This window comes from Somniosus microcephalus, chromosome 4 (genome assembly GCF_052327205.1).
Source record: "Somniosus microcephalus isolate GS21.2 chromosome 4, FLI_Smic_1.0, whole genome shotgun sequence".
NCBI classification, from domain to species: Eukaryota; Metazoa; Chordata; class Chondrichthyes; order Squaliformes; family Somniosidae; genus Somniosus; species Somniosus microcephalus.
Window position 1 is genome coordinate 7,567,143 of NC_140990.1, and position 21,073 is coordinate 7,588,215.

The 21,073-nt window shown below is 52.4% G+C and overlaps 1 protein-coding gene across 1 annotated transcript; it reads left to right on the plus strand.

The window, feature by feature from the left end:
- Positions 1–17,854: 17,854 nt before the first annotated feature.
- Positions 17,855–19,301, plus strand: LOC147118232 (uncharacterized). Its single transcript, XM_085984322.1, has one exon. The coding sequence runs from the start codon at positions 17,955–17,957 to the stop codon at positions 19,293–19,295; it is 1,341 nt and encodes a 446-aa protein (XP_085840448.1). The 5' UTR covers positions 17,855–17,954; the 3' UTR covers positions 19,296–19,301.
- Positions 19,302–21,073: the final 1,772 nt, after the last annotated feature.

Here is a 21,073-nt window from a genome sequence, read left to right on the forward strand (position 1 = left end):
CCGCCCTCTCCTGCTCCACAGGCGCCCGGCCCGCACCGCGCATGCTCAGCACACACCCTGGGCCCCTGTCAATCATCCTCCCCCGCGCCTGTGCGCTGGGCCCGAGCTCCAGGCTGCCGCGCGGGGCTTTCTTTGTAAAGTCGGTGTTGGTGAAGAGCCGCAATCAGTGAGGGAAAGTGAGTTTTCCCCCAGATCCGATTGAGATCAGAGGAGGGGAGAGAATAAAGGGGTATCCAAGCCTGAGAGTCCGAGGGCACCGCAGGCACCGAATGGAGCGACTTCACTCGGGCGGAGCCGGAGAGCGCCTCAGGGGCACGTGACAGCGGGCAGCGGGCGTGATTGACGTGTCCGCCGACCAATAGGGAGACAGATCCTGGGATCAATGGGCGGGCGGGCGGGTGATGCGCTCTGGGACGTCTTGACGTCATAAAAGGTGCAGACGTCATGACGTCAATAGAACGTGTTCTGCTGATTGGTCCATATCAATGAGTTGGTCTTGAATGTAGAAAGTATGATTAAGAAGTTTGCAGATGATGCAAAAATTGGCCGTGTGGTTGATAATGAAGAAGAAAGCTGCAGACTGCAGGAAGATATCAATGGACTGGTCAGGTGGGCAGAACAGTGGCAAATGGAATTCAATCTGGAGAAGTGTGAGGTAATGCATTTGGGGAGGGCTAACAAGGCAAGGGAATACACTATAAATGGTAGGACACTGAGAAGTGCAGAAGATCAGAGGGACCTTGGAGTGCATGTCCACAGATCCCTGAAGGTAGCAGGACAGGTAGATAAGGAGATTAAGACAGCACACGGGATACTTACCTTTATTAGCCGAGGCATAGAATATAAGAGCAGGGAGGTTATGCTTGAACTGTAGAAAACACTAGTTAGGCCGCAGCTAGAACACTGCGTGCAGTTCTGGTCACCACATTACAGGAAGGATGTGATTGCACTAGAGGGGGTGCAGAGATTTACGAGGATGTTTCCTGGACTGGGGAATTTTAGCTATGAGGAAAGATTGGATAGGTTGGGGTTGTTTTCTTTGGAACGGAGGAGGCTGAGGGGAGACCTGATTGAGGTGTATAAAGTTATGAGGGGCCTAGATAGAGTGGATAGGAAGGACCTATTTCCCTTAGCAGAAGGGTCAATAACCAGGGGGCACAGATTTAAAGGAATTGGTCGGAAGTTTAGAGGGGATTTGAGGGGAAACATTTTCACCCAGAGGGTGGTGGGGGTCTGGAACTCACTGCCTGACAGGGTGGTAGAGGCAGAAACCCTCATCACATTTAAAAAGTACTTGGATATGCACTTGAAGTGCCGTAACCTACAAGGCTACGGACCAAGTGCTGGAAAGTGGGATTAGGGTGGATAGCTCTTTGTCGGCCGGCACGGACAAGATGGGCCGAATGGCCTCCTTCTGTGCTGTAAATTTCTATGAGTGAGGGAGTCTGGGGGTCAAGGCTGACTGACAGTCTGTGCTGACCCTTGACCTCTCTTTCCCCCGCTCCCCAGGATAGGTTGCACATTCCAGCTGCACACTGTGGGGGTGCTCAGCTGATCCCGGCCTGGGATGCAGTTGGGGAGACTGCAGTTAGCCTCAATGCCCTGGGCTCCTGCTACTGATCACTGTCCAGTCACCCCGGCAGCAAAGGCCGAGTCTGCAAAGGGGGCTTGATTTTGTCTGTGATGCCCCCAATGTTGAATAGGCTGCCAACAATCACTGCACACCCTCACACATTGGCCACTCGGAGGGGCACCAGAAGGCAACCAGTGACTGTGGGACTGTATCCCAGCGGAAACCCGCCCTTCACAACAGAGGGAGGGAAACTTGAATGACAGTTTAAAAAACTAACAAGGGCCGGGGGAGTTCTCCCTGTGTCCTGGGACCAATATTTATCACTCACCCAACATCACCAATACAGATTATCTGGTCATTAGCACACTGCTATCTGTGCGAGCTTGGTGTGAGTGAATTCCACAGGTTCACCACTCTCTGGGTGAAGAAATTCCTCCTCATCTCTGTCCTAAATGGCTTACCCCTTATCTTTAGACTGTGACCCCTGATTCTGGACTCCCCCACCATCAGGAACATCCCTCCTGCATCCAGTCTGTCCAGTCCTGTTAGAATTTTATAAGTTTCAATGAGATCCCCTCTCATTCTTCTGAACTCCAGCGAGTATAAGCCCAATCGACCCAATCTCTCCTGATACGTCATTCCTGCCATCCCAGGTATCAGTCTGGTGAATCTTCACTGCACTCCCTCCATGGCAAAACATCCTTCCTCAGAAAAGGCGACCAAAACTGCACACAATACTCAAGATGTGGTCTCCAAGGCCCTGTACAACTGCAGCAAGACATCCTTGTTCTTGTACTCGAACCCTCTCGCTACGAAGGCCAACATACCATTTGCCTTCTTCACCGCCTGCTGCACCTGCATGCTTACCTTCAGCGACTGGTGCACAAGGATGCCCAGGTCTCGTTGCAATTCCCCTTCTCCCAATCTATTGCCATTCAGATAATAATCTGCCTTCCTGTTTTTGACACCAAAGTGGATAACCTCGCATTTATCCACGTTATATTGCATCTGCCATGTTTCTGCCCAATAACCCAACCTGTCCAAATCATACTGGAGTTTCTCGTAATCCTCCTCACAGCACACACGCCCACCCAGCTTTGTGTCGTCTGCAAACTTGGAGATATTACATCTAGTTCCCTCGTCCAGATCATTAATATATATTGTGATAGCTGGGGTCCTAGGACCGATCCCTGCGGTACCCCACTAGTCACTGCCTGCCACTCGGAAAAAGAGCCGTTTATTCCAACTCTTTGCTTCCTGTCTGCCAACCAGTTCTCTAACCAAGCCAATACCTTGCTCCCAATCCCATTTGCCTTAACTTTACACGCTAATCTCTTATGCGGGACCTTATCGAAAGCCTTTTGAAAATCCAAATACACCACATCCACTGCCCCTCCGACAGTGCATCGCTCCCTCAGTACTGCCCCTCCGACAGTGCGGTGCTCCCTCAGTACTGCCCCTCCGACAGTGCATCGCTCCCTCAGTACTGCCCCTCCGACAGTGCGGCGCTCCCTCAGTACTGCCCCTCCGACAGTGCGGCGCTCCCTCAGTACTGCCCCTCCGACAGTGCATCGCTCCCTCAGTACTGCTCCTCCGACAGTGCGGCACTCCCTCAGTACTGCCCCTCCGACAGTGCGGTGCTCCCTCAGTACTGCCCCTCAGACAGTGCGGAGCTCCCTCAGTACTGACCCTCCGACAGTGCAGCGCTCCCTCAGTACTGCCCCTCTGACAGTGCGGCGCTCCCGCAGTACTGCCCCTCCGACAGAGCGGCGCTCCCGCAGTACTGCCCCTCAGACAGTGCGGCGCTCCCTCAGTACTGCCCCTCCAACAGTGCAGCGCTCCCTCAGCACCGCACTGGAGTGTCAGCCTCGCTTTATATGCTCAAGTCCCTGGAGCGGGATTTGAATCCACAACCTTCTGACTCTGCTATCCACTGAGCCACAGCTGACTCCAGTCTTTTACACAGTTTCATCATAACTTCCTTGCTTTTTGCACTCTACGCCTCTTCTAAAGCAGGGGAGTTATGATGAATTGTTAAACAGTTTTTTGCAGAGTGACCAAGGCTGTGTGTAGGAAACAATTGTGCATTTGAAAGAATCACAGAATCTACAGTGCAGATAGAGGCCATTTCGGCCCATCGAGCCTGCACCGACACATATCCCACCCTATCCCCGTAACCCCACGTATTTAATCCCCTAACACTAAGGGTCAATTTATCATAGCCAAATCAACCTAACCTGCACATCTTTGGACTGTGGGAGGAAACCGGAGCACCCGGAGGAAACCCACGCAGACACAGGGAGAATATGCAAACTCCACACAGACAGTCGCCCGAGGCCAGATTTGAACCCGGGTCCCTGGCGCTGTGAAGCAACAGTGCTAACCACTATGCCACCGTGCCCCCCTTGTATTGTGAAGCTTGTGCCCCTTTGCCAGGCCCGCTGCCTGCGGCCCCTCTCCCAGATTCCAGCCCCAGCTCTGTGCTGACTGAGCTGCTCTCACCTGGGGACAACGCGTCACAATCGGCCCCAGCGCACCTGAGCTGGAGAGGAGGCCCTGCCACCTTGCCGCGCCGCCATTGGTTGGAGGACCAGGCCGCCCAGTTCAGTCCTCCCAGCTCAGCCCTCGTCCTATTGGTCAGGGCTCCCGTCAGTCACAGGCCGGTGCCGGGCCTCCATCCACCTGAACCGGCCTCTTCCGCTGATGACGTCACAATCGGGCTCCAGCCTACCAGCGCCGGGGAGGGAAGGTTCCGCCCCCTAGCCGCGCCGCCATTGGTTGGAGGACCAGGCCGCCCAGTTCAGTCCTCTCAACTCAGCCCTCCCGTCAATCAGGATCACATTGCTCCGGCTCACTCCGCTCGGTTCAATCCACTGCGTTTGGCGTCCGCGGAGGTGCCGCCCGCCCGACTCTCAGGTTTGGTTTTTCTCGTATTTTACTTTATAATCTCGCTCTCCGCTCCCCCTCCCCCACCTCACCTCGATTTAAATCGATCCTCCAACACTTGACTTTACCCCGGCCGCTGAATCCACCTCTTCCCCGGGCCCGGCCTTCGGTCTGTTTCCCGGAGGCCCTGCGCAGGCGCACTGGCAGCCTCGTGTTGCGCCTGCCCGCGCTGTGATTGGTGCAGGGGAAGGCAAGTGGCCGTGTCCAGCCCCCGTGCCCACGTGGGGGAGTCAAAGGCTGGCTGGAGCGCATGCGCAGCGCGCCTCGCACCGTTGGGAAGCTTTTCAAATATTTTTTTATTTCCGAAACAAATTGAAAACACTCATTAACACCCCAACCTCCTCCCCTCTAAAGTGCGATTATTATTATTTTTGTTTTTCCTCATTTGTGTGGGGTGTCTTTTTTTTACCTTGCGGTGGCGTGCGCCGATCCAACCGACACCTGGGCGTTGCGTGCTGGCGTCAGCGCGTAAGCGGAGGGGGGTTGTGATTGACGCGAGGCGCCCACCAATCAGGAGCGCGGAAAACGCTGGGAGGACCGGGCGGGCTGACGGTCCTCCAAGCAATGGCGGCGCGGGAGGGCGGGACCTCGGTGGGCTGCAGGCCGCTTTCCTGCTTTCATTGTCTGCAGGAGCTGTTAAAGGGAGGGGGTGGAAAAAACCCAGCTTGTGAGTGTTTATTCCTTTGCATTACCTTTATTGCAAGGCTGTTCATCAACTGCATTCATTTAAAAATAAGTGAACCTTTTCTCTTTTCGACGTTTATCCAGAACAAAGAGCCCTGGTGCTGTGAACATTTTGGTGGGCAGCCACTTTTAAAGGGACAAAGACCAGCATTCTTCCTCCTCTCTCTCTCTCTCGTGAGGTATTTGTGGTGGGTGGGGGGGTGAGTCAAAGGGGACTGCGGCCCCTTTTCAACAAAAGCAATTGCTTGGCCATTTAAAGGGGAATGGGTGCCCCCAGGTATTTAAAGGGTCAGTGCCTCTCTCTGTATCATGTAAGAGCAGGGAGGTTCTGCTTGAACTGTACAAAACACCAGTTAGGCCACCGGCTAGAGTGCTGCGTGCAGTTCTGCTCGCCCCATTGCAGGAAAGATGTGACTGCTCGAGACGGGAGATTTACGAGGATGTTGCCAGGACTAGAGAATTTCAGCTGCAAGGAAAGATTGAATACATAGAAACATAGAAGATAATCTACATCCTAGGGTACTTAAGGAAGTGGCCCTAGAAATAGTAGATGCATTGCTGGTCATCTTCCAAAATTCGATAGATTCTGGAACAGTACCCATGGATTGGCGGGTAGCTAATGTTACCCCACTGTTCAAAAAAGGTGGGAGAGAGAAAATGGGGAATTACAGACATCGGTAGTGGGGAAAATGCTAGAGTCCATTATAAAAGATGTAATAGCAGAGCACTTGGAAAACAGTGACCAGATCGGACAAAGTCAACATGGATTTACAAAAGGTAAATCGTGCTTGACTAATCTACTGGAATTTTTTGAGGATGTAACTGGTAAAATAGATAAGGGAGAACCAGTGGATGTGGTGTATTTGGACTTTCAGAAGGCTTTCGAGAAGGTCCCGCATAAGAGATTAGCATGTAAAGTTAAGGCACATGGGAATGGGGGCAAGGTATTGACTTGGATAGAGAACTGGTTGGCAGACAGAAAGCAAACAGTTGGAATAAACGGGTCTTTTTCCGAGTGGCAGGCAGTGACTAGTGGGGTACCGCAGGGATCGGTCCTTGGACCCCAGCTATTCACAATATATATTAATGATCTAGACAAGGGAACTAGATGTAATATCTCCAAATTTGCAGATGACACAAAGCTGGGTGGGCGTATGCGCTGTGAGGAGGATGCTGAGAAACTCCAGTATGATTTGGACAGGTTGGGTGATTAGGCAGAAGCATGGCAGATGCAATATAACGTGGATAAATGTGAGGTTATCCACTTTGGTGGCAAAAACAGGAAGGCAGATTATTATCTGAATGGCAATAGATTGGGAGAAGGGGAAGTGCAATGAGACCTGGGTGTCCTTGTGCACCAGTTGCTGAAGGTAAGCATGGAGGTGCAGCAGGCGGTTAAGAAGGCGCTCCCTCAGTACTGCCCCTCCGACAGTGCGGCGCTCCCTCAGTACTGCCCCTCCGACAGTGCGGCGCTCCCTCAGTACTGCCCCTCCGACAGTGCGGCGCTCCCTCAGCACTGCCCCTCCGACAGTGTGGCGCTCCCTCAGTACTGCCCCTCCGACAGTGCGGTGCTCCCTCAGTACTGCCCCTCTGACAGTGCAGCGCTCCCTCAGTACTGCCCCTCTGACAGTGCGGCGCTCCCTCAGTACCGCCCCTCCGACAGTGCGGCACTCCCTCAGTACTGCCCCTCCGACAGTGCGTTGCCGCCATCGGTTTGAGGACCAGGCCGCCCAGTTCAGTCCTCTCGCCTCAGCCCTCGTCCTATTGGTCAGAGCTCCCGTCAGACACAGGCCCGGGCCAGCCTCCACCTGAATGGCCTCATCCTCTGATGACGTCACAATCGGGCCCCAACGCACCAGCGCCGGGAGAGCAAGGTCCCGCCCCCTAACCGCGCCGCCATTAGTTGGAGGGCCAGGCATCCCAGTTCAGTCCTCCCATCTAAACCCTCGTCCTATTGGTCAGAGCTCCCGTCAGTCACAGGCCCGGTCCTGCCTCCACCTGAATGGCCTCACCCTTTGATGACGTCACAATCGGGCCCTAGCCTCAGCGCCGGGGAGGAAGGTCCCGCCCCGCCAATGGTTGGAGGACCAGGCCGCCCAGTTCAGTCCTCCCAGCTCAACCCTCCTGTCAGTCAAAATCACATTGCTCCGGCTCACACGGACACGTCCGCGGAGGTCCCGCCCGCCCAACTCTCAGGTTTGGTTTTTCTCGTATTTTACTTTACAATCTCGCTCTCCCCCTCAGCTCGATTTAAATCGATTCCCCAACACTTTACTTTACCCTGGCCGCTGATTCCGCCTCTTCCTCGGGCCCAGTCTTCCGTCTGCTCCCCGGAGGCCCCGCGCAGGTGCACTGGCAGCCTGGTGTTCTGGTGAGAGGGCCGAATGAGCATGCGCGGCCCCGCCTCTCCACATTTAAAGGGACACCCACCCCTCCACATTTAAAGGGACACCCACCCCCTCCACATTTAAAGGGACAATTACACCCTCCACATTTAAAGGGACACCCACCCCCTCCACATTTAAAGGGACACCCACCCCCTGCACATTTTTAAAGGGACACCCACCCCCCTCTACATTTAAAGGGACTCCCTCCCCCCCTCTCATGTGTTCTTCAGATTAAACAAAGAAGAAACATAGAAGATAGGAGCAGGAGTTGGCCATTAAACCCTCGAGCCTGTTCCACCATTCAATGAGATCATGGCTGATCATCCAAATTCAGTACGCTGTCCCTGCTTTCTCCCCATATCCCTTGATCCCTTTAGCCTTAAGAAATATATCCAACTCCTTCTTGAATATATTTAATGAATTGGCCTACTGCCTCCGGCCTCTGTCCTAAATGGCTTACCCCTTATCCTTAGACTTAGAGATGAGGAGGAATTACTTCACCCAGAGAGTGGTGAACCTGTGGAATTCTCTACCACACAAGGCAGTTGAGGCCAATTCATTAAATGTATTCAAGAAGGAGTTGGATATATTTCTTAAAGCTAAAGGGATCAAGGGATATGGGGAGAAGGCAGGGACAGGGTACTGAATTTGGATGATCAGCCATGATCTCATTGAATGGCGGAGCAGGCTCGAGGGGCCGAATGGCCTACTCCTGCTCCTATCTGCAATGTTTCTATGCGACCCCTGGTTCTGGAATCCATGAGCATCGGGAACATGCTTCCTGCATCTAGTCTGTGTAATCCTGTTTGAATTTTATACGTTTCAATGAGATCCTCTCTCATTCTTCTAAACTCCAGCGAGTATAAGCCCAGTCGACCCAATCTCTCCTCATATGTCATTCCTGCCATCCCAGGTATCAGTCTGGTGAATCTTCACCGCACTCCCTCCATGACATAGAAACATAGAAGATAGGAGCAGGAGTCGGCCATTCGGCCCCTCGAGCCTGCTCCGCCATTCAATGAGATCATGGCTGATCATCCAAATTCAGTACCCTGTTCCTGCCTTCTCCCCGTATCCCTTGATCCCCCTAGCCATAAGAAATATATCCAACTCCTTCTTGAATATATTTAATGAATTGGCCTCTACTGCCTTCTTCGGTAGAGAATTCCACAGGTTCACCACTCTGTGTGAAGAAATTCCTCCTCATCTCTGTCATAAATGACTTACCCCTTATTCTTAGACTGACCCCTGGTTCTGGACTCCCCGACCATCGGGATCATCCTTCCAGCATCTAGTCTGTCTAGTCCTGTTAGAATTTTATAAGTTTCGATGAGATCCCCTCTCATTCTTGTGAACTCCAGCGAGTACAAGCCCAGTCGTCCCAATCTCTCCTCATACGTCATTCCTGCCATCCCAGGTATCAGCCTGGTGAATCTTCGTTGCACTCCTTCCATGGCAAGAACATCCTTCCTCAGATAAGGCGACCAAAACTGCACACAATACTCCAGATGTGGTCTCACCAAAGCCCTGTACAACTGCAGCAAGACATCCTTGTTCCTGTACTCAAACCCTCTCGCTACGAAGGCCAACATACCATTTGCCTTCTTAACCGCCTGCTGCACCTGCATGCTTACTTTCAGCGACTGGTGCACAAGGACGCCCAGGTCTCGTTGCACTTCCCCTTCTCCCAATCTATTGCCATTCAGATAATAATCTGCCTTCCTGTTTTTGACACCAAAGTGGATAACCTCGCATTTATCCACGTTATATTGCATCTGCCATGCTTCTGCCCAATCACCCAACCTGTCCAAATCATACTGGAGTTTCTCGGTATCCTCCTCACAGCACACACGCCCACCCAGCTTTGTGTCATCTGCAAACTTGGAGATATTACATCTAGTTCCCTCGTCCAGATCATTAATATATATTGTGAATAACTGGGGTCCAAGGACTGATCCCTGCAGTACCCCACTAGTCACTGCCTGCCACTCGGAAAAAGAGCCGTATATTCCAACTCTTTGCTTTCTGTCTGCCAACCAGTTCTCTATCCAAGTCAATTCCTTGCCCCCAATCCCATGTGCCTGAATTTTACATGCTAATCTCTTATGCGGGACCTTGTTGAAAGTCTTTTGAAAATCCAAATACACCACATCCACTGGTTCTCCCTTATCTATTTTACCAGTTACATCCTCAAAAAATTCCAGTAGATTAGTCAAGCACGATTTACCTTTTGTAAATCCATGTTGACTTTGTCCGATCCGGTCACTTTTTTCCCCAAGTGCTCTGCTATTACATTCTTTATACTGGACTCTAGCATTTTCCCTACTACCGATGTCAGTAATTCCCTGTTTTCTCTCTACCACCCTTTTTGAACAGTGGGGTAACATTAGCTACCCACCAATCCATGGGTACTGTTCCAGAGTCTATCGAATTTTGGAAGATGACCAGCAATGCATCTACTATTTCTAGGGCCACTTCCTCAAGTACCCCAGGATGTAGATTTTCAGGCCCTGGGGATTTATCAGCACTCAATCCCATCAATTTCCCTAACACCATTTCCCTACAAATACTGATTTCTATCAGGTCCTCCCTGTCATTAGACCCTATGTTCCCCGACATCTTTGGGAGGTTATTTGTGTCCTCCTTTGTGAAGACAGAACCTAAGTATGTATTTAATTGGTCCTCCATTTCTTTGTTCCCCATTATAAATTCCCCTGATCCTGACCGCAAGGGACCTACGCTTGACTTCACCAACCTTTTTCTCTTCACATATCCATAAAAGTTTTTACAGTCAGTTTTTATGTTCCCTGCAAGCTTACTCTCATACTCTATTTTCCGCCTTTTAATTAATCCCTTTGTCCTCCTTTGCTGAATCCTAAACTGCTCCCAATCCTCAGGTTTACTGCTTTTTCTGGCCAATTTATATGTCCTCTCCTTGGATCTTATGCTATCCCTGATACGCTTATCAATTACACCATAAAAGGCGATGAATCAGGAAGGTGATGAAAAGGCTTTTATTAACTAGAGAACAGAGCATGCCTCTCGTGGGTGACTCGTTCCAAGAAGGAAGTGAGTCGGCGAAACCCCCACCTTTATACCTGGTCATGTGGGTGGAGTCAGCTGAGGCATGCCTTGGTACACAGCGCCACCCAGAGGTAACATTATACAATAACAGTGGTTTACCACATTCACCCCTTGTTTAAAATTAAGTCCGGCGGGGTGAAGGGTACTACAAGTTCGTGTAGTTAAGTCTATCAGGAGGCCTTGTCTGACGTCCTGATCGTCGTGGTGGCGGCGGCGGTGTTGCAGCATCCAACGTCGGATCTGGTGTCTGGGTGGTCAACGAAGGGTCCTGGGGCTCTGGCATGCCGTCTGCAGGGGTTGGATTGGGAGGGGTGGTGGGGGATAACGGTGGTCGTTCAGGGGTACCCGAGGGTGCGAGATCTCGTATGGAGACCGTGTCCTCCCGCCCGTCTGGGTATGTCACCCAGGCATACTGGGGGTTGGCGTGTAGGAGGTGCACCCTCTCGACCAGGGGGTCCGTTTTATGGGTCCTTACGTGCCTCCGCAGTAGGACGGGCCCAGGAGAAGTCAGCCATGCCGGTAGCGAGGTTCCCGATGTGGACTTCCTGGGGAAAACGAACATTTGCTCATGAGGGGTGGCATTAGTGGCAGTACAAAGCAGTGACCGGATGGAGTGGAGCGCCGCAGGGAGGACCTCCTGCCAGCGAGAGGTCGGAAGGCCCTTAGATTTTAAGGCTAAGAGGACGGCCTTCCAAACCGTCGCGTTCTCTCTTTCCACCTGGCCGTTCCCCCGGGGGTTGTAGCTGGTGGTTCTGCTCGTAGCAATACCTCTCGCTAGCAGGTACTGCCGAAGTTCGTCGCTCATGAAAGATGAGCCCCTGTCGCTATGTATATAGCTAGGGAACCCGAACAAGGCGAAGAGGTCATTCAGACATCTGATGACCGTGGTACTGGTCATGTCTGGGCAAGGGATGGCAAACGGGAAACGGGAGTACTCATCAATTATGTTGAGGAAGTACACATTGCGGTCAGAGGAGGGGAGGGGCCCTTTAAAATCGACGCTCAGGCGCTCGAAGGGGCGAGTGGCCTTGATCAGGCTTGCTCTGTCCGGCCTATAAAAGTGCGGTTTGCACTCGGCACAGATTTGGCAGTTCCTGGTCATGGTCCTGACCTCCTCGATGGAGTAGGGCAGGTTACGGGATTTGATGAAATGGAAGAACCTGGTGACCCCCGGGTGGCAGAGGTCATTGTGGAGGGTCTGCAGTCTATCAACCTGCGCGTTGGCGCAAGTACCACGTGATAGGGCATCTGGGGGCTCATTGAGTTTCCCGGGCCGGTACAAGATATCATAATTGTAGGTGGAGAGTTCGATTCTCCACCTCAAGATCTTGTCGTTCTTGATTTTGCCCCTCTGCTTATTATTAAACATAAAAGCTACTGAACGCTGGTCAGTGAGCAGGGTAAACCGTTTTCCGGCCAGGTAATGCCTCCAGTGACGCACCGCTTCCACAATAGCCTGGGCCTCCTTTTCGACAGAGGAGTGTCGGGTCTCGGGGCCCTGGAGGGTCCTTGAGAAAAAGGCCACGGGTCTGCCCGCCTGGTAAAGGGTCGCAGCTAGGGCGAAGTCGGATGCATCGCTCTCCACTTGGAAGGGGATCGACTCATCCACTGCGTGCATTGTGGCCTTCGCAATATCGCTCTTGATAAGAGTGAAGGCTGCACACGCCTCTGGTGTCAGGGGGAAGGAGGTGGATTTGATGAGGGGTCTAGCTTTGTCTGCATAGTGGGGCACCCACTGGGCACAGTAGGAGAAAAACCCCAGGCATCTCTTCAGTGCTTTTTGGCAGTGGGGGAGGGGTAGCTCCATTAGGGGGCGCATTCTGTCGGGGTCGGGCCCGATGACTCCGTTCTCCACCACGCAGCCGAGAATGGCGAGGCGTTTGGTGCGAAACATACATTTCTCTTTATTGTACGTTAGGTTCAGCCGTTGGGCCGTACGGAGGAATTTTTCTAGATTAACGTCATGGTCCTGCTGGTCGTGGCCACAGATGGTGACGTTATCCAGATAGGGAAAGGTGGCCTGCAGCGCGTTCTCGTCAACCATCCGGTCCATCTTCCTTTGGAAGACCGAAACCCCGTTGGTGACGCCGAAGGGAACCCTAAGGAAGTGGTAGAGGCGGCCGTTCGCCTCGAAGGCAGTATACTGGCGGTCCTCATGGCGGATGGGGAGTTGGTGGTATGCTGACTTAAGGTCGATGGTAGAGAATACTTTGTATTGCGCAATCTGGTTGACCATATCAGATATGCAAGGAAGCGGGTATGCATCCAGCTGAGTGTACCGGTTTATGGTTTGGCTGTAGTCAATGACCAGGCGGTGTTTATCAGTGGTTTTAACGACTACAACCTGGGCTCGCCAGGGGCTAGTGCTCCCTTCGATAATGCCCTCCTTCAAGAGCCGCTCCACCTCAGAGCTAATAAAAGCTCTGTCCCCGGCGCTGTACCGCCTGCTCTTGGTAGCGATGGGTTTACAGTCGTGGGTGAGGTTAGCGAACAAGGGAGGGGGGGGGACTTTTGGTGTGGAAAGGCTGCAGGTGGTTTGCGGCGGGCGATTTAAAAGGTGTTGGTTGCAGACTGTGAGTGGGGGGAGGGGTCCACCGTATGCTAATGTGACACTTTTAAGGTGGCACTGAAAATCCAACCCTAGCAGCACGGCAGCGCAGAGACGGGGCAGGACTAGAAGTTTAAATTTTTTATATTCAGTGCCCCCAACCGAAAGGGTCACCACACAGTAGCCGCCGACGTCCATTGAATGGGACTTGGACGCCATAGAAATCCGATGGCGCGTCGGCAGGACCGTGAGGGAGTGGCTACGTACCGTGTCGGGTGAATAAAACTCTCTGTGCTCCCGCTGTCGATTAGGCAAGTGGTGGCGCGGCCGTTTACCGTGATATCCATCATGGAGCTGGATAGATGATGAGGGAGGGCTTGATCCAGCGTAACGGAGGCCAGTGTATGGCTTAGTGAGTCGGTATGGTCGTCCGACGAGACGGTGGTCGAGTCCAGAGACGAAGTGGCGGTTGAGTGCGGCGGATAAAATGGCGGCGGCCATGCGGCCGGAGGTGCACAAAATGGCGGATAAGATGGCTGCCCCCATGGTTCGCACGCGGCGCTGCTGGCGTTCGCTGGTTTCCCCCTGCAGGCATTGGCGTAATGGCCTTTCTTCCCGCAGCCCGAGCAGGTAGCGGTCTTAGCCGGGCAGTGCGCTCTAGGGTGTTTTAACTGGCCACAGAAATAGCATTTTTGGGCCTGGTTACGGGGCATCGCTGCAGTTCTTACCGGGGGCGGCTGTCCCTGTTGATTTTGGGACATCGCTGCAGCAGTTGGTGCCGGGGGCGGCGGTCCCATGTCCCACAGTCGCGATGGCCATGGCGCGGCGCCGTTACGTGGGTATGCTTCGAGGTTTCGGTGGGCCGCATCTAGCGAGAGCGCAAGGGCTATGGCCGTCTTCAGGTCGAGCTCCTTGCTTTCGAGCAGTCTCTGCCGGGAGTAGTCGGACTGGAGGCCCCTGACGAAGGCATCACAAGTAAGTCCCTCCGCGTGCCCCGCAGCCGTTACCTCCTTACAGTCGCAGTCTCTGCAGAGTGTCTGTAACGCCCGTAAAAATGCCTCTACCGATTCCCCCGGTTGCTGCCTGCGGGATCCCAAGAGGTGTCTGGCGTAAATCGTGTTCGCTCGACGCGTGTATTGCCCTTTTAGTAGTTCGAGGGCCGCCGTGTACGTAGTAGCGTCCCGGATGAGCGTATATGCTTGAGGGCTCACCTGGGCGGTCAAAACTTTTAGTTTGTTCTCCTCCAATGTCACAGCGGAGGCTTCTAGGAAGGATTCAAAGCAGCTCAGCCAGTGTTCGAAATTGGTTGATGAACCCGCTGCTTGAGGGTCGAGGTCCAGGCATGCCGGTCTGAGGGCTCGCAGCAACGCCTGCTGTTGTTGCTGTTCAGGTGTCGCCATTTAACTTCTAGTTAATAAAATTGATACGCTTATCAATTACTCCATAAAAGGCGATGAATCAGGAAGGTGATGAAAAGGCTTTTATTAACTAGAGAACAGAGCATGCCTCTCGTGGGTGACTGGTTCCAAGAAGGAAGTGAGTCGGCGAAACCCCCACCTTTATACCTGGTCATGTGGGCGGAGTCAGCTGAGGCATGCCTTGGTACACAGCGCCACCCAGAGGTAACATTATACAATAACAGTGGTTTACCACAATCCCTAATTTCCCTTGTTAGCCACAGTTGAGTCAACTTTTTGTTTTATTTTTATGCCAAATTGGGATGAACAAATTCTGTAGTTCATCCATGCGGTCTTTGAATGTTTGTCATTGCCTATCCACCGTCAAGCCTTTGAGTGACATTCCCCAATCAATCCTACCCAACTCGCACCTCATACCATTGTAGTCTCCTTTATTTAAATTCATCAGGACCCTAGTCTCTGAGTCAACTATTTCACACTCCATCTTAATGAAGGATTCGATCATATTATGATCGCTCCGACCCAAGGGGCCTCGCACAACAAGATTGCTAATTAATCCTTTCTCGTTACATAATATCCAGTCTAAGATGGCCTGATCTCCAGTTGGTTCCTCGACATGTTGGTCCAGGAATTCCTCCTCCATAGTATTGTTACTAATTTGGTTAGCCCAATCCAGATGTAGATTAAAGTCACCCATGATAACTGCTGTTCCCTTATTGCACGCGTCTCTAATTTCCCGTTTGATGCCATCCCCGAACTCCGCATTACTGTTTGGAGGTCTATATACCACTCCCACTAACGTTTTCTGCCCCTTGGTATTTGTCAGTTCTACCCATACAAATTCCTCATCATCCGAGCTAATATCCTTCCTTTCAATTGTGTTAATCCCCTCAGAGCCTTCCTCAGATAAGACGACCAAAACTGCACACAATACGCAAGATGTGGTCTCACCAAGGCCCTGTACAACTGCAGCAAGACATCCTTGCTCCTGTACTCGAATCCTTTCGCTATGAAGGCCAACATACCATTTGCCGCCTTAACCGCCTGCTGCACCTGCATGCTTACCATCACCTTCGATAGACTCTGGAACAGTTCCCATGGATTGGAGGGTAGCTAATGTTACCCCACTATTCAAAAAAGGTGGTAGAGAGATGGGAAAATGCTAGAGTCTATTATAAGAGATGTAATAGCAGAGCACTTGGAAAACAGTGACAGGATCAGACAAAGTCAACATGGATTTACAAAAGGTAAATCGTGCTTGACTAATCTACTGGAATTTTTTGAGGATGTAAATGGTACAATAGCTAAGGGAGAACCAGTGGATGTGGTGTATTTGGACTTTCAGAAGGCTTTTGATAAGGTCCCGCATAAGAGATTAGCGTGTAAAGTTAAGGCACATGGGATTGGGGGCAAGGAATTGACTTTGATAGATAACTGGTTGGCAGACAGGGAGCAAAGAGTTGAAATAAACGGGTCTTTTTCCGAGTGGCAGGCAGTGACTAGTGGGGTACCGCAGGGATCGGTCCTTGGACCCCAGCTATTCACGATATATATAAATGATCTAGACGAGAGAACTAGATGTAATATCTCCAAGTTTACAGAAGACACAAAGCTGGGTGGGCGTGTGTGCTGTGAGGAGGATGCCGAGAAACTCCAGTATGATTTGGACAGGTTGGGTGATTAGGCAGAAGCATGGCAGATGCAGTATAATGTGGATAAATGCGAGGTTATCCACTTTGGTGACAAAAACAGGAAGGCAGATTATTATCTGAATGGCAATAGATTGGGAGAAGGGGAAGTGCAACGAGACCTGGGTGTCCTTGTGCACCAGTCGCTGAAGGTAAGCATGCAGGTGCAGCAGGCGGTTAAGAAGGCAAATGGTATGTTGGCCTTCGTAGCGAGAGGGTTCGAGTACAGAAACAAGGATGTCTTGCTGTAGTTGTACAGGGCCTTGGCGAGACCACAGCTTGAGTATTGTGTGCAGTTTTGGTCGCCTTATCTGAGGAAGGATGTTCTTGCCATGGAGGGAGTGCAGCGAAGATTCGCCTGACTGATACCTGGGATGGCAGGAATGACGTATGAGGAGAGATTGGGTCGATTGGGCTTATACTCGCTGGAGTTTAGAAGAATGAGAGGGGATCTCATTGAAACTTATAGAATTCTAACAGGACTAGACAGACTAGATGCAGGAAGGATCTTCTCGATGGCCGGGGAGTCCAGAACCAGGGGTCACAGTCTAAAGAAACGGGGTAAGCCATTTAGGACTGAGATGAGGAAGAATTTCTTCACCCAGAGAGTGGTGAACCTGTGGAATTCTCTACCACAGAAGGCAGTTGAGGCCAAATCATTAAATATATTCAAGAAGGAGTTAGATATAGTTCTTAAGGCTAAAGGGATCAAGGGGTATGGGGAGAAGGCAGGGACAGGGTACTGAGTTTGGATGATCAGCCATGATCTCATTGAATGGCGGAGCAGGCTCGAGGGGCTGAATGGCCTACTCCTGCTCCTATCTTCTATGTTCCTATGTCACAATCGGCCCCAGCACACCTGAGCTGGAGAGGAGGTCCCGACCCTTGCAGCTCCGCCATTGATTGGAGGACCCGCCGCCAGTCATCTCCGCCCACCTCCGCACGCCCTCTTCCTATTGGTCACGTGCTCTGGTTCACTCTGCCCCCTCGCCACCCTACGTGACGGGCGCGGCTGAATCCATTCGGTGCCCAGGGAGTTTCCACCCGGCTCTCAGGTTTGGATTTCCCTTTATTCTCTCCCCTCCTCTGACCTCAATCGGATCTGGGGGAAAACTCACTTTCCCTCACTGATTGCGGCTCTTAACCAACACCAACTTTACAAAGAAAGCCCCGTGCGGCAGCCTGGAGCTCAGGCCCAGCGCGCAGGCGCGGGGGAGGATGATTGACAGGGGCCCAGGGTGTGTGCTGAGCATGCGCGGTGCGGGCTGGGCGCCTGTGGAGCAGGAGAGGGCGGGGCCATGGGGCGCATGCACGGGGTCAGCCACAACTCAGCGTGGCGTCCGGAGCGCTTTCTGGAGCATGGGGTCTTGTGGGGATTGCAGCCGCCATTACTGTTGATCCTTTCAACCAACCTGTGCAGCAACTGGGGCCTGAAAATCAGCTTCACTGCCCCTGGGCTGGGAAAGGGAGACATGAGGCAACATTCTCCCTCTTACCCCCTTTCTAAACTCCTTTTACAGGGTTTTAGAAGTGGAACATTTACAGACAGGAAGCTCAGACCAAACATCACATCAAGATTGACAGTCACTGGCTTCATCAGGACCTGAATATCATCGGCCTTTGCACATGGAAGGAAAGAGCAGCGATCGCAGTGCAGAAAAAGTGCACACGTGTTCCATGTGTGGACGTACATTCAGCCGATTGCCCGACCTGGAGGGCCCCAAGGGCAGGCACACTGGAGAGAAACGGTATGAATGTGAGGACTGTGGGAAGGGGTTTGCCCAGCTGACTAGCCACGAGCGCAGTCACAGTGGGAACCGATTGCATAAATGCGAGGACTGCGGGAAGGGATACCTTCACCCGTATGCACTGGAAGCTCATCGGCGAACTCACACCGGGGAGAGGCCGTTCACCTGCCCCGTGTGTGGGAAGGGATTCGCTTGGTCATCCAATCTGCTGAGACACCTGCGAGCTCACACCGGGGAGAGGCCATTCACCTGCTCCATGTGTGGGAAGGGATTCGCTCAATCCTCCCACCTGCGAACCCACCAGAGAGTTCACACCGGGAAGTCGCTGTTCACCTGCCCAGTGTGTGGGGAGGGATTCGCTCAGTCCTCCAACCTGCGGACACACCAGCGAGTTCACACCGGGGAGAGGCAGTTCACCTGCTCCGTGTGTGGGAAGGGATTCGCTCATTCATTCAGCTTGCGGACCCACCAGCGAGTTCACACCGGGAAGACGCCGTTCACCTGCCCAGTGTGTGGGAAGGGATTTGCTCAGTCCTCCCACCTGCGGAGACACCAGCGAGTTCACACCGGGAAGAGGCCGTTCACCTGCCCAGTGTGTGGGAAGGGATTCGCTCAGTCCTCCCACATGCGGAGACACCAGCGAGTTCACACTGGGGAGAGACCGTTCACCTGCCCCGTGTGTGGGAAGGGATTCGCTCAGTCAACCAACCTGCAGATACACCAGCGAGTTCACACCAGGGAGAGGCCGTTCACCTGCCCCGTGTGTAGGAAGGACTTCACATGTTTGTCCAACCTGCTGAGACACCAGCGAGTTCATTCTGACGAGAGACCCTTTAAATGTTCAGACTGTGGGAAGAGCTTTAAATGCTCCCAGTACCTGATGAAGCACCAGCGGCTGCACACTGGAGAGAGACCATACGGCTGCTCTCACTGTCACAAGAGGTTTGTGAACTCTGCGGACCTGTTGACGCATCAGCGAGTTCACACCGGGGCGAGGCCGTTCACCTGCTCCGTGTGTGGGAAGGGATTCGCTCGGTCCACCCTCCTGCTGATACACCAGCCTGTTCACACCGGCGAGAGGCCGTTCACCTGCTCTGTGTGTGGTAAGGGATTCGCTTGGTCATCCAATCTGCTGAGACACCAGCGAGTTCACACTGGGGGAGGCCATTCACCTGCTCCATGTGTGGGAAGAGATTCGCTCAGTCCACCCTCCTGCTGAGACACCGAGTTCACACCGGGGAGAGGTCGTTCACCTGTTCCGTGTGTGGGAAGGGATTCGCTCGGTCCACCCTCCTGCGAAGAAACCAGCGAGTTCGCACTGGGGAAAGACCGTTCACCTGGTCCGTGTGTGGGAAGGGATTTGCTCAGTCCACCCTCCTGCTGATACACCAGTGAGTTCACATCGGGGAGAGACCGTTCACCGACTGCACAGGCGGCACGGGATTGACTCAGTTCTCCAGCCAACTGAAACAGCAGTCACTTTGAAGTAGAGAGAGGCCGTTCACCTGCTCCCAGTGAAGGAAGGGATAAACTCAGTCATCCAGCCTGCTCGGACACCAGCGAGTTCACACCAGACAGTCGCCGTTCACTGAGCGTCCTGCAGTGGGGAAAGAGTTAAACTGACATCGCTGGCAGTTTCACTGAATGGTGTAACAAAGACAATAATCTAATAGGCCTTTTGCAGTAGTAAGCTTTTTCTAAGTTGCTGAACTGACAGTTGAGATAACCTAGCTGGACATGGAACAATGAAGAGGCCTAGAGGATGTAAGTTCTGTTCTGGCAGGAAAGTAAAACAATGAAAGAGGCAGGAAAGGAGGACAATGAGTCAGAAGTACAATGTTGACGAGACCCATTTGGCATAAATAAAGGTCATAGGTGCAACAACAGCTTGGGGGATAACGGCCAATAATAAAGGCGGTACTTTAATGTAACGCGGCATAGGCAACCAATCAGTGAAGATGCATGCGGGCTGTGGTGTATGCCAGTAATGACCACTCGGGCTATATAAGCCTGTATACTGTTTTGTATCTTTTAGTTCACCTCCAGACTTTGTTCAGTAAACACCTGTGAAACCTACTCCTGCCTTCCGTGTCTCTCTCAACACATGGATACAACAGTGGCGACGAAGTGGAAACGGACTTACCTGCAATTCGGCAGCACCTCAAGAAGATCGATTCCTCAGACAAAAGTCAGAGAAAAGCAAGGAAAAAAAACGATTAAAAAAAACTGTGGTTTCACCAGCTAGCCGAGCTGGTGGCAGGTACTGCAATAATCCTTCCTGGGCGGCGGGCTGGGGCTCCATCGGCTGGCTCTGCAGCGGGGCCGAGCAGCGAAGGCGGAGGCAAACACAGACAGAGGGGGGGAGCACTCGGGAGACGGCCGGCGCTGCAAATCAGGTCGGCGTTCGGAGAAGCAGAGGGAGGGGAAAGTCCCAGAGAGCCCGGCGGGAACGAATCTCCACCTGTAAATAAAAACCGCGGAAAACAGCGTTGTCAGCAGCAGCAGCGGTGGGAAAGCGCGGGAAGCGCCATTTTTTCTGCAGGAAAGGAAGGAAAGCGCGGGAGGCACCATTTTTTTCCCCAAGATGCCTAAGGCTGGCAATATTAATGCTTTCGATAATGATATAGAGAATTGGACCACATATGTGGAAAAAAGAGTGGAGAAATATTGCACAGCGAATGAAATAAAAGATGATAAAAAGGCATCGGTACTTCTAAATCTAATGGGCGCAAGGACATACGGGCTGTTACGAAACTTAATCACTCCAGCCAAACCGATGGACAAGAATTTTAAGGAGATTGTTGACACCCTACACTGCCAATTCGGGACAGGACTGGCAGATTCTCTACGAGACAAAGTCGTCTGCGGTCTCCTAAGTGAAGGAACACAAAAAAAGCTACTTTCTGAGAAAGATTTTGACACTGGACAAGGCTTTCAGTGTGGCTGTATCATATGAAGCAGCAGCAAGAGGAGCTGCAAAGATACAGCAAAAGCCAC

Coding starts and splice junctions, on each gene's coding strand:
- LOC147118232 (XM_085984322.1), top strand. CDS start 17,955: ATGGAAGGAAAGAGCAGCGATCGCAGTGCAGAAAAAGTGCACACGTGT.